This window comes from Pelobates fuscus, chromosome 1, assembly GCF_036172605.1.
Source record: "Pelobates fuscus isolate aPelFus1 chromosome 1, aPelFus1.pri, whole genome shotgun sequence".
In the NCBI taxonomy this organism is placed as follows: Eukaryota; Metazoa; Chordata; class Amphibia; order Anura; family Pelobatidae; genus Pelobates; species Pelobates fuscus.
Window position 1 is genome coordinate 51,886,115 of NC_086317.1, and position 14,549 is coordinate 51,900,663.

General features: G+C 35.4%; 1 protein-coding gene across 8 annotated transcripts in view; it reads left to right on the forward strand.

The window, feature by feature from the left end:
- Positions 1-14,549, forward strand: part of ROBO2 (roundabout guidance receptor 2) — a 377,737-nt gene that overhangs the window by 326,416 nt on the left and 36,772 nt on the right. For 6 of the 8 annotated variants that reach the window (XM_063448568.1, XM_063448585.1, XM_063448595.1 and 3 more), the window contains 2 exons: positions 1,723-1,894; positions 9,363-9,545. In XM_063448568.1, the coding sequence (XP_063304638.1) occupies positions 1,723-1,894; positions 9,363-9,545 (355 nt within the window). Of the gene's footprint in view, positions 1-1,722; positions 1,895-9,362; positions 9,546-11,825; positions 11,853-12,736; positions 12,806-14,549 lie in introns of all 8 variants that reach the window. The other 2 variants (XM_063448557.1, XM_063448577.1) reach the window with 1 other exon arrangement.

Here is a 14,549-nt window from a genome sequence, read left to right on the forward strand (position 1 = left end):
CATGATTTATTAACCTCCATGCAGATATTAACCTCACGTTCACCCCTGTCAATACTTAGCATTTCAATAAATTAATCGTGATACTGCCAGATCACTATGTCCTTCATATTCAATTTAAAGTAGATTAGCATATTATTAACTTCTGCATAATACCAGTAGTAGTCAATATATTTTATAATAGAAACGGCTACCTTAAATTACACTAGAGCTTTGTTCACTGAACTGTTAGTTGTGCGTTTTGTTATCATTATTTTTTAAAACACTTAATATAGATGTTTTCTGTTAGCACAATGCAGACTCAAGATGTTTTTGTTTGAATTGCATAATACAGGCTAAAATTATCTTGAAAGGAACAATTCCTTTTTATTTTGTAGTGATAGAGAATTGTTCCGTTTTGCTACTTTTGCCTAAATATTAAGAATGGGTACTCCGATCACCAACAAAGGTTACAGTTAAAAGGAAAGAGGGCGGTGGTTGCGCACATAGAAAATGATATCCTTGGTCTTAAGCGTAGACCCCTAGGTTCTGTAAGTATAAAAAACCAACATAGGGCAGTACATCTTAGACACAATAAAAGTATAAAAAACTTGGAAAACTCACAATATTTAGAGCCTTTCTGAGTTGGCTCTAAACTTTTAAAGCAGTGTGATCAGTCTGGTGCAGGTAATGCAGTATGGGTCCCTTGGGAAAAACGCCAAACCGCCTTCTTTGTATAGAAGAAGGCGGTTTGGCGTTTTTCCCAAGGGACCCATACTGCATTACCTGCACCAGACTGATCACACTGCTTTAAAAGTTTAGAGCCAACTCAGAAAGGCTCTAAATATTGTGAGTTTTCCAAGTTTTTTATACTTTTATTGTGTCTAAGATGTACTGCCCTATGTTGGTTTTTTATACTTACAGAACCTAGGGGTCTACGCTTAAGACCAAGGATATCATTTTCTATGTGCGCAACCACCGCCCTCTTTCCTTTTATCTTTGTATGTAAGTGTTATACAGTGACTATACACTTGGGTGGTTTTTATGTGTGCTGCACTGGTTTTTTATATATGATTTTTTATATATTACAACTAACTGTTAGCGCCATCCTTTATCTCTGATTTTTACTTTAAAGGTTACAGTTAGTCATACTGTACACATTCCCCACACTTTCTGTCGTTAAATGTGTTATGTCTTAGGTTTCTGGTAGTTGTAGTTCTGCTGTTCTTCAGTAGAAAGCTTACAATTAAACTACAATTCCCAGAAACCCTTGCGGTGCCGATAGAGCACTACTTATGGAATAGGTTCAGCATTGCTCTAGAAAGCAGTAACCATCTTGTTTGGTTAGATGTTCACTTCAGATCCTGCAGAGTATGGGGTTTTAAAACAAATGGCGGGATTTCAAATATAAGGTTTTTTTTTTTTTTTTTAAATCTGCATTAAATGCCACCATTCCTTTGGATATATACGGATATTAGATATATAGTATTAGTATACTTGGACTACATAACATTATATTGTAGCATTCCTTCTAGAACAAAAAAGAGCAAACAAAGCTACAATGAAATACAAAAATGCTTGTGTTAAAAGTATTCTACTTCTAGTAAATAATATAAAAATTCCATCTTTAGAATGTTTGGATAAAAAAAAGAGTAATTGAGATGACTATTTGACAGATACACATATAAGTTCAACATTTTTGAATTTATTTATTGATTTTTTTAATATTTATATCACATTCTTCAGATCTGGTGCCTTGGTAATGAAACCAGGTTTCACATCAACAAGACAGTAGATTCCGCAATTCGTTCAGTGGTGATTGGAGGTCTGTATCCTGGAATTCAGTACCGGGTTGAAGTTGCTGCAAGCACCAGTGCCGGAATTGGGGTAAAAAGTGATCCACAGCATATATTGATCGGTAAGCAGGATTTTGTCTAATTTACTTTGCTATCTATCCTGTCCTTTATCTTGCAATGCAGTGCTATATATAAAAAATGTTGCCTGAACTACACCACTAGTGGCTATCAGTCCGACAACCACTATGGTGTTTCATCACTGAAAAACTTTGACTTCCAAAGCTCTACACATACAACCATACACACAACATGTGACTGGTGGCTGGGGCAGAATGACAATTGTGTGCAGTCTCCGTAGGTCCCAGTGCTTCTTTATGGACCAAGTTCATCTATATTAACGATCTCACAAAAGGTGTATTAGAGGCCTTTTCATGGAGTGGCTTTTTTAGAATTCAAACACAGGGTCCTGAGTCTAAAATAGTAAAGGAACAAATCTAACTTTAAATATATATTTATTTTTCTACTTGAAGTATTTCTTCAGACCCCTAAAGCTCTTTAGCTTACTGAATGCTTTATGCATAAAGAGTGTGAAGGCTGTGTCCCTTGATTTTACAAAAAGTGAAGATTTCAATAGAAATTGACACGTTTATAAAATAACTTTGTCACAACCCCTAGGCAAACAACCGTCCCTATTACTTCCTGGTTCGTTTGGCTCAGTGGAGCTAAATTCAAAAGACAGGCAATAACCCAGAGCACATGCCTTGAAAAGACTTCTCATTGAGCTGCATTAGGAAGTCTGTAATTGGACAGACACAGAAAGTCCAGGTTGTGTTGGATGAGGAGGGCTTTCGAAAGCTGTAGATAAGAGATCTACAGTTTTTGCAAGCTGTTTTTATATATACTACGAATGAAAAAAATGCATAATGCATACATGTTTTCATGAATTATTTATTATTTATTTTATTGGGATTTGGGCAGTGGAGTGTCCCTTTAAGGTTAGGTCTAGTGTTTGTGTTAGGGTATCTTCAAACCTTAGTGTAGCACCAGGACATACATGGCCCCAAGTGACCAAGACTGGTGGTAAATATAGCCCTTACCAGCTCTTATTTTCAGCTGCTCTCCTTAATTCAGCCCAGTTGTTTCATATATACAAAACAACAAGAATGGGCAATATGTGTTCCTGACAGTTTCAAGTCATAAATATTTTACATGTGATTTATGTATATGTATCACGGATCTGTAAGGTTACAGAAACTAATTTAGGTATTCTGATAACATGGCATTCGAGGAAGTGTACTGACTTTTCTAGCCCTCTTTCTAAATCAATGCATTTTGATCAGATGAATTGCAATTCATTATTGTTTACTTTGGTCACACTATGTTTCTGGAGTACTTGAAATGCCCCCAGGGTGTCATGCTTCTTGTTGATATATATTTTTTCCAATTCCTATGTTTTAGCAAGGCTGCCATAAATCATATTTAAATGTGGTATAGGTAGAAAAAAATAAACCTCAGGCTACCTTCGGACCTATCAGAAATGGCTTATGAATAATAAAATCTATCAGCAAAATGTTAATGAAATACCAGTACAGTACATTGTTTCACCCTTTGAAACATACTGTAATAAGTTTCCTGTTTTGATATATTTTTCCTAGTGTTGATTATGTCCAGTATCAGCATTTGATAATCTGCTCTGAGTTCCGTTGAAAATTAGCAAACACTTTTAGATGCTTAGTAAGTAAATTCCCCATTGGAATCAAGTTTTTACAGTTGATCGTAGTTCATGTCTACTCAATAAAACCTTTATTAAGTATTTTTAATATTGTTGGGTTTCTCAACGCCATGGTAAGTGTTTGCCGAGGGATAGTGGGTGTGGAAACTGGGTAGAATCTGAGACTAAGACGATACCCCAAAGGTTACACTTTAGTTCATTCCATTAAATAAATCCATCAACCTATTTAGAAAAGTAGTGTTTTAGGTACGAAAAGAGGTTGGTCTCCAGAACAGTCATAAATCATATTACTAAATAAGGCAGAACTATTTTAGTGCTATAGGGGTATAAATCGTACTGTGTGTTTTTGCAAGTTCTCTAAAATTAGTGTCTATTTTCAACTAGTCTGAGGTGTAAAATTGATAGCTGCTGCCTTTATATGTGGGTCAGTAAGATTTATTTACCCCCCAAGCAAAAACACATCCAGATTACCCTTCCAATCATCTCTATAAAACAACACAAAAAGGGGCCAACATACCTTAAATAGCCTTTGCCCTAGTTTGCTGTGATATAAAATTACACCTTTAGAACTGCATGCACCTGGATTTTGTCTTATTCATCCATCAAAAGGCTGTATCTTGATTCTACAACTAATATAATATGTCTCTGTTTTATTTTGTGAAGAGAGGTTTAGCAGTTCAATGTTGAGTTTGTTTCTTATTTTCTCATTATTTATATATTTAAGAGTTAAGCAATGTGATGAACAGATTGGGAGAGTTTAACTCCTTATTGATCAGTGCTGATGTCCATTATAACAACCTAAACTTTGAATGGACACTCCACTGCCCAAATAGAAAATAAATACAAATCACCTTCTAGTAGACATACCCACAAGGAAAATATGCATGTATTTAATTATGCATTTTTGCCTTACCGGTAAATCTAAAAACAGTTTGCAAAAGCTGCAGATATCTTGCCTGCAACCTCTGAAATCCCTCCCCTTCTAGCCTAGCCCAGACATTCTGTGACTGTCCAATCACAGACTGCCCAAAGCAGATCAAGTCAGGTGCTCTAAGCCAGTGTTTCCCAACCCAGTCCTCAAGGCACACCTACCAGTCCAGGATTTAAGGATTACCCAGTTTTGTCTAAGGTGTTTTTAGAAAAAAAAAGAAAAACACCTTAGACAAAACTGGATAATCCTTAAATCCTGGACTGGTAGGTGTGCCTTGAGGACTGGGTTGGGAAACACTGCTCTAAGCAACTGCTGTCTCTTAAGTGTCACTCCACTAAACTAACCAAACTAGGAAGTAACAGGCCCTGTTGACTGTTTTAAAGTCTAGGGGGATGAAATCAGGTTAGTTTATAAATATGTCAATTTCTATTAAACTCTGAACCTTTTTGTAAAATGAAAAAAAGAGAACACAAACTTCACTTATAAAGTTTTATAACAAGCTAAAGTGCTTTAGGGGTCTTGAGTGTCACTAGAAGTATTTTTTTTCAAAGTGGAATGTGCAACTCATTTCATATCAATAAGGTTTTGCCAATGGTCAATAATGCTGTAATAAGGTCCCGATTGTACCAGATTAGGATTGCAAAAAAAATATAGTTGGTCATTAAGAGGTTAAAATATTAAGAGATAAAATACTTGCATGTGTTTGAATAAAATATGGGAGATACAAGTTTTAGCATGGAGGAAGATAAGCTATGAAATTAGCTATTTTTAGGTTTTACACATTACTAGAAAACACTGTATATTCTAGATTCATATAATTAAAAATGGGCTGAATTCCAGATAATTGATTTAGAAATAATACAATGATCAATCTTTTTACACCCAACATTGAATTCTGCATTGTAAACACTATTGATCTTCACAAACAGCATTTCTATATAAACTAAGTAATCCTAATTAGTGGGTTTTGTATTTTGTTAAACATATTTAGCATATTTTTAGTAAATTGATGGACTCACAATAAAAATTGAGTTTCTGTTAGAAAGTCACACATGAGAATACGTATATTGCACATAAAGATTTTTGGCCCTTAGGAGCCGTGTTTCCTTCGTGATTATGCCAACTAATTGTGTCTTTAATGATCCCAGAGTCTCTGCCTCAACAATCATTTATGGCACCTTATTTCTTATCATTAGTACTTTGAGCATAGAAAGTAATTAAAAAAATCAGATTCTTATTTTTAGATTTTTTTTTTTGTTCATTATCTTTGCAGGGCTGGCTAGACGAAATGGTCCCTATGGGTCACATTGCCTGTAAATGGCTTTATTGTTTGCTCTTTAATTTCATTGCAATCCTTATGAACCCATGTTGTTTTTTTACAATGTAGTCACAAACACAAACATCCCAGTAGAAATTGATTTTTAAAATATGGATGTCTTTAGGGTTAGCAGTCAATTTATATTGGTATTGTTATTCTGTAGTGTTAATTCATAAAAACAATAATTGTAACATCAAGAAACAGACTTGTTATTTTATTATGGAAATTTAAAACATTGCATTCAAGTATGTTTAAATGGATCTTTTAAGCATCAAAACCCCTTCATCCTAATGAAGTGGCCTTGGTACTGTGACCGCGCTGTTTGTCTCCTGACAATGTAAATCATTGCCATTTTAGAGATACACCTCTAATGGTTGTCACAGAGCCTAGATGGTGCTGCCTTATTTGTAACAAAGTCAAACTCAGTTCTTGACATTATTTATCAATTTCTGTACAGATTTTTAAACTTCAAAAGATGAATTTTAGCAAAAACATAACCAGGGATATGATTTCTAATATGTGGGTTATTAGTTTCTCGATCTGACTGCCATTCTGGGGTTGAGAAGGAACGTTTTCCTAGTTTATTGCAAAATTGGAACGTGCTTCACTTCCAGCAACAAAAACGGATGTGAGGAATGCTGAAATTGATGGATGCATGTCTCTTTCCAGCCTATGTAACTTTGTAACATTTTCACTGATTGCTTGAGGGTGTCGAAAGTCATCTCAGCATAATGCAGGCAGCTCCAATTCTTCTCTATGAGATGCATTGCATTCAGTGCATCTCTATGAGAAGCATATGATTGGAAAATGAAAGGAGGCATAAGGGGCTACAGCAAGGACTGTATCTCGGCATCGGAATTTTATTTTCTATACATTTAAACATGTCAAGTGAGGGAACAAAATGAGACGAGGAACAAATTGAAACAAAAAAAAAACATTTATTTTGACACTATAGTTTCCCTTTTAAAGAAAAAAAAATCTTTGAAACAACATCCTCAGGTTCTTCACTAAACTCTAAATTAAAACCTGACTAGTCATTTTTTTCATAAAAAAAGCTAATTTGGAAAAATGATCTCTGCCAACAGACAACTCAACTTACTTCAATTTGCTTTTAGTCTACAGAAATATGGTGTTGTGAGGCTGTAGTCCACAATGTCTGTATTTTCATGGACGTGGGTAAAAATTGCCCCTTGTGCCTCTTGCTGGCCCTCCCCTTAGACCCAGCAGCTATCTCCTCCTGGTCTTTTAATGAAAATACAAAGTCGTTGTGAGCTATTAGTAGTCTATCACATGCTAATAGACTTCTCTCCACATTTGCTTTTCTATTAAGTATTACTATTTCAGTAGAAGTCAATGCATATTGTGCTTCCTTGCACACACAGATATGATTACTTATAGCAGTGTGTCTTCCTAAAAGAAACACATATGGATTCCATATCTCTCACAACCAGGTTTAATCACAGCACTAGGACCTAATAACGTTCACAGTAATAATTGGAGTCAAATCTGATGTGTCTAATTATTTTTTGCTTTAACAAATTAGCTTTATTCTTCATTAGTCTCCAGTAGGAAAAAGTCATTGAATATCATTATATCTTTGTCTTCCGAAACAATGGAGCGTTACAGGTCATTCGCTTCCGCTGTCTTTTGTTCTAATTAGTTCAACTGACAGCATTGTTTCATGAACACCTGCTGTAGAAAATGGTATAGTACAAACATACCTGTGGATAATGGATCACAGCTGCATGCGTGTAATAGGGATTAAAGGGGTCTATTTCCTAAATAGTTAACTGATAAGCAAATTACAAAAGTTCAGAGTTGGAAATAAAATCAGAAATTAATCCATAGAACTGGGTGAAAAATAATTTACATGATGTGGAAAGTGCTATTTATTATTTTTTTGTTTTGTTTTGGTTTGGTTTTTAAAGGAACACTCCCCATTAGCTCCCTGATGTGTTTTATGCATGAAGTGTTTTTTTAATTTTTTAATTTTATTTTGTAAAAAGTGCAGATTTTAATAGAAATTGGCAATTTTAAAAATAAAACGTGTACACCCCTCTGGCTGTCAATCAGACAACCGTTCCCTTTACATCCTGGTTTGGTTAGTTCAGTGGAGCTAAACTCAAGATGCAGACAATTGCCCAGAGCACCTGCCATGCAAAGACTTCTCATTGAGCTCTTTGCACAGCAACATAAAGTCTGGGCTAGGGAAGAGGAGGAGGGCTTGCAAAAGCAGCAGGCAAGAGAAATGCAGCGTTTGCAAACTGTTTTTGATATACTCCTATACAAAAAGAAGCATAATTAAATGCATACATGTTTTCCTTTGTGGTATCCCTATAAATGCATTCATATTTTAAGTGGGGTATATCAGCTAAATAGTTATTTCTTTATTATTTTTTTTATTTGGTCAGTGGAGTGTCAATTTAACATTTCCATTTATTTCTTTTAATAATGTATCTTTAATTTTGACAAGTTCAACCCTAATGATAAAGACCTAATGATAACTGTAATCTAGCCATATCATAAGTATATAGTATACCCTTTCTAATGGTTCACTGGCATGTTACCCCAGTTTTCATACATAAAATAGGCCGTAACCCAAGCGACCTGTGCTGGCCCAAACTACATAGCCAACGTCCTTCAGCAACCCATAAGCCTATCCCTTTGGTCATTCCTACTATCGCGCCCTGTAGAAGGCATGCCGAAACATTCCCAAAAAGTACATAACCTAATCACGCTGGCTGCACGACAAGCCATAGCAGCAGCTTGGTTGAGGATGGAGGTCTCATCCCTACAGGAAGTCATAGCAAAGATAGGTAACAATTTCATTATGGATGAATAACTGCCAAGGTCAGGCACACTAAGGACACTTTCATTAATTAATACATAGGGATTAAGGAGAAAGCGCAGGTAACGTTTTTCTTTTCTTTGTTTTTTACCATATATTGGGGCTGATGTGTGTTGTAGTCCTTGCTGCTTAAGCGCAGGACTTCTCTTTTTGTATTTGTATTTGTATACACTTTCATTAATGTCTGGGAACCATGGAGGGACTATGTGTCCGACCAAATCTAGAGAACCATGGGGCCACATGGGGTGGTGTCTGAATCCCTTTTTTCTCTCTCTCCCTCCCTCTTTATTCTCCTCTTTTCATATCTTTATCCCTATCTCCTAATACTCACAAAATCTGGCATTTGGAGGGAAGCACTTAGATGGTGGGCATCTTGGTGTACTGAAATGGGCCCTGCGCGGTCCTTTAGCAACACTGAGAAGTTTTGCCTTTCCTAATGACAGCGTCCTAACTTGTGACTCTAACTTGTCTTATCCTTATTCCTGAAGGGACATCTCTCTATGTGTTTAATACAAATAAAGAATTATAAGTATATAATATACCCTTTCTTGGATCACATTATTTTATATTTTTATTGTTATTATTTAATATTTATAGATGGTGTCTGATAAATTGTAAAAATAACCAGTGAAAACAGAAGTTTCAATATGCATCATTACTAATTGAAACTCAAAATGAATACTGTACTTTGACTCCTTTAATTTATTTATTTTTTAAATATGATTCTACTTGTAATTAATAATTGTAAAATTCTATCACAGGAAATCGCAATGAAGTTGTAATTACTGAAAACAACAACAGCATAACAGAACAAATCACAGACGTCGTAAAGCAACCAGCCTTTATAGCAGGGATTGGAGGAGCCTGCTGGGTAATCCTAATGGGATTTAGCATTTGGCTTTATTGGCGCAGAAAGAAGAGAAAGGGATTGAGTAATTATGCTGGTAAGATGTCACCTCAGAGCTGTCTTACATCATTAATCATTGGAATCATCATCATCTTCATCATCTAGGAATGCCAACATAGTTGTAATTATTGATATTAAGTACATAGCCAATTCTGGAAGTCTTAGTTCTGTAAATAATATTTAAGTGGCACTGATATGAGAAATTATTTGTGCATCATAGAACACTTAAAATGTGTTAATCCTTTTAAAGGTGTTCTAAAGAGTTTACGTTAAAAAACAAAAACAAAGCTTTTCTTCACATTTGGAAAGTGTAGTCAAACGTGAACTCTGATTGGCTGCAGACGAAGTATGCTCTTGTCAGTCTTTTTTATTAGTTGACAAGGTTATTCAGTTCTTTGGGAACTGCACACCTCCACATGGGTGGAGTCCTAAGGGGACATCGCGAGTGATGGGATCCACATCACTAGTGACGCCCACAATGGGTGGACTGCGGTGGTCTCATTCAAAAAATCACCAGGTCAACTAAAAAAGGGTGGTCGCGCCACATGCTTGGCAACCTTGCCAGCCCCCAGCTATCAGGCCCATGGAGGGAGTGCTCATTATGCGCTGTCCATGGAAAGTTCCCTGGTGTCCCAGAATGCAGGATACCAGGAAACTGCAGTGATACAGAAGGGCATCACTCCAAAATCGGGAGTGTCCTGCTGGACATTTGGAAGCCATGGAAATGCAAAGGAATTGCAAAAATAATGCATGATTATAGGCATAATATTCACATTCAGAAAACAGCCTGTAAAAACTCACAGTGTGCACAGAGCCCTGACTTATTTTTTACCCTTTCCTGGTTACAATCATTCAGCCTTAAATTCCAACCAACATAACATTATTTTAAGTAAAGGGGAATAGGAAGGGACTGATATTTACAGTCTCTCAGCAAAGAAGTAGAGAGGCAAACTGGAGGTCTGATAGACACAGCGATCTCTCTACATTGTTAAAAAAAAAAAACAGCATTGGAGAAAATAAGAAGATAAGTTAGGCTTTATGGAAAAAATATGTTTTAATTTTGTTTAATTAAAAACAAGAATATACACATTTAAAAAAATGTTTTCTTATCTGCACTGGCATCAAATTTATAGATTAATCGACAGCTCATCATAAGTCGTGGTTTAATAGAACAGAACTGTTTGTACTAAAATGACAAAATGCCTTTTAATGCGGAAACTGAATAACCATTAGCCTACATTACGAGCATTACAAGTGTAATATTCAGAATCCAGGGCAGATGTTAATCAGCCCTGTCATAAAGGACACAGTTACTCCATTTAGAGTTTAACAGTACAATACAGATAACACATATGTATGCTTCTACAGGACCACTAACGTTGATAGATCTTTATAGTGAGCAAGATCAAATGTTCAGGATTTTGATCAAACCCATTGAACTTCAAAGCCTGATCCAACTTACTAGTTTGAAACATTTCTTCTCTCGGAGCATACGTTCTCTGAGGTCCTTGATAGTAACCCTTTGAACACCAGATTGAAGCTCAAGTTCCTATGCTAATCTACGAGCTGCAAAGTTATTTCGGGTTGTCAAACAGATACGGAGACTTTAGGAATTGGGAGACATGTAGACTTAAAGCAACAGTGGAAATAAGAGGCCGAGGAGGTTATTCTTAAAGTATTTTGGAAGTAAAAAAGTGTCAGAAGTGGAAGAAATATTAGATCTGAAAGCCAATTCATTTTGACTTATTTTAGCAATGTTGGCACTCTCATATCTGCAAGTCTATGCATGTGTATGCATATATTAATGTGTACGTATTTGCATGGAACTAATGAGAGAAATGCAATTTGAGGAACATTAATAATTTGGTTACAACCTTCATCAAGACTTCTGCCATTTTTCCTGAGTACTGAACATAGTAAAGACCAGAATTATGTGTCTATAGATGTGTATGAGTGTGTTTGTGTCTGTGTGTGCTAAAATGTACTCAGATGCTCAATATCATCCATTAATATTGCTTTATATTCTGGCTGGCTTAACATTGTACCATATTGTATGTGAAGATCTCATTTTAAACTAGCATGTTATGTTTCCAATAGTTATTTTCATAAAACATGCTAATGATTTTAATATGACTGCTTTTTTGGTTCATCTTCAGTATGGCACTTTGGTAAACCTCCATTGGCTGCTGATTGGCTAGTGCTTCAAACAGTCATTTACATCCATCATGGAGTGATTTCTAAACTGTCCTGTTCACCGTGTCCTGCATTTAGTAACAGAGTCTGTAACTCAAACTGTTTTTGCTTTCTTGTTTTGCAGTTCAGTCCTTCACCTTTACCCCAGCAGGTACTGTCCATTAGTCTGTGTTTACCAATTCACCATCATGCCATCAAATCATAAGCTCTCAGAATTAAATATAGTTTAGCCTTATTGCCACATTTTTAATATATAGTTTTTTTAAAAATCTGGACTTTTGCTATGGTAACAATCTTATTTTAGAACATAATCTGACGGACTTCAAACTTCCATTTAGCTTCTGTTTCTATAAGTCTCTTCCAAGAATCCACTGTTAAAGAATGATGAGATATGTGGGTAACAGAAGCTAATAGGCCACAGTCACACACTTCTAGAATTACCCGATCAACATATTTTTTTTTTGTGGGACACTTCTGAAATACTTTTGTTGAGAAGTTCTTGAAAGTTCTACCTAGGAGTATGGTGGACTTTATATGCTCCCAGAGTGAAATCAATTAAATAATCTGTGTTGTTCATTTGTTGTTCATTTAGGATCCTGGTCATGATTAATTGAATTAACTAATTGATTTAACACTGGAAGCCCTGCCCAACAGAATTTAGGCTTTTAAGTATCACTAAAAAAAAATCACACATGAGTGCACCTCATTCTTTTCTGAGTTTGAATAAACCCAGTCTTTCATTTATGTTTTTTCTTCATCAGCCATGGTAATTTTAGTGGCAATACCAAGGTAAAATTTAGAGAATTATATTTATATCTGAGAGGCGAATTTCATCCACCGAGGTTTAATATTACTTAAGCTTAGCATGTAGGGATCTACACAGCTGCAATTCCACAAAGCTTAAACCATTACTTCACCAATTATACGCTAGAAACATTTTTACACATCATTTACACTGCAACATAGAAATATTACAAGTCAAATTGTATCCCAAACGGGGGCGAAAATGTCCTTTCTTTTACATCCTTTACTTAGATTCCCCAGATACAACCATGCACCACAAAGTTGCACTTGGCACAAAGAAGGGGAGCTGGCACAAATCAGGTATTCCCATTTGATATAATCAATAAATTTAGAAGCCTTTTTCATGAAAGAAAAGATGCAGAAGTTTTCATAGACCTTATGTCCACTGATGAATACTTCTATGCAACATGTAGACATCCTCAAGGATTTATTGACCATTCATTTCAGAAAGCACTTTCATTTTTTGTCCTTTTATAGTATTGTTCTCTATTATTCATAGGTGGAATAAATGAATATTTTTTATCCTTTTTTTTTGCTTGATTTGCATATTTGTGTTAAGAATTGTTTAAATACTAAAATAAATAACACATTATGTATTTCATATATTGGTGGTATATACTGTATGAACTAATCGCAGGTATGGAGCTCCAAGAACGTTAGATGTTTAGAGAGTCGGTTGATAACAGTCATTTTGAAAACCAATAGCTACAATAGGGGATTAGTGTGAATGGCTGTCTCTTCCTGTGCCTATAGTTACTGAAGATGCCTGGTTTAGAGATAAGTTAAGGCGCAAATTAGGGGTAGAACAGAGATAGTCCATGTTTGGTTAAGTTCCTCAGGACTTCAGGAAATTAGCTGAAGTAACTTAAAAAAATACTCTGATTTCATTATATTTTTTTAAGTATGTGTAATATGATGTTTACTTTTGCAACAATTTTTTAATTGTTTATCTGTGATATTGCAAAGATAGTAAACCTGAAAATGTGATTATTCATTTTTTTTTTTTAAATGTGTTCAGTGATTGTAGGTTTATTGTTCGATTCATTCTTATGTTTTATAGAATGGTTTTATCCTATAACAATGTGTCTCAAAATAGTAAACGCATATCCCATACTGCTTATTATTCTATTTTAAAGATCCTAATTCTTAAAGCTGTGGACTGGATGTGGTTTTGAGCAATATTACAGAGCAAGCAGAGTTAATGTTGGAGGGCCATTTGATTTTAAAGCTGTCTGATATTTCTAAGAGTTATAGTCCACAGCATCAGGAGTAGCAGATATTGTACAACCCGCTTGTAATTTTCCAGGTGCTTAATAAGAGAACAGGGTATTGTCAAAGAAGGATGTCTGTCTGAATGGCAATGAGTTCTGTCAGTAAAGGCTTATACTGATTAAATACCGACTGGCCGAAATTAGAATGTTTAGCTCCAAGAGCTCATTCAGCAAGCAACTGTAAAGATTTCACGATTCAATTTTGAATCTTCGTTTTCAAGTTTATTACAAGAATGTCTTGCATTTTAATGAAGTGAACCTATCAGCATTCCATTTAGATTAAGCGTATTGCTGACAAGATAGTATCAGCAGAAAGCAATGTTGTAATTGTGCATTGCATTCCTTGGGACTTTGAATGCCCCTTTCTTTGTTTAGAAAGTGCTTCTCCTGCACCTGCATGGAAGCCCCACTTCCCAATCTGTGTACGTGTATTGCTTCCAATATTCTAATAGCCCATTTGTTGTGTGTGTTTCTTACTGTACGGTCTCCTTTTTTTGTAGTAATCATCATGATTTAAAATAAACACCATTTGGAAAATGATTTTAAAAGATATATTTATCTCTATTCTGTTTATCCAACTCACTCTACAACCTCCTTTCATCCCTCCCATTCTATCATATCAATCTTTCGTTCCCTTACCTTCACTCCTCCTTTGCATTTCTCAAGTGTCTTAATCCCTTTTTCTCACATTTTCCCTTAATTTCTCTTTATTTGCCTCTTTTAATTTTCCCCTTACAATGTCTTTCTTCCTCTGTCCTCCTTGTTATTTTCTC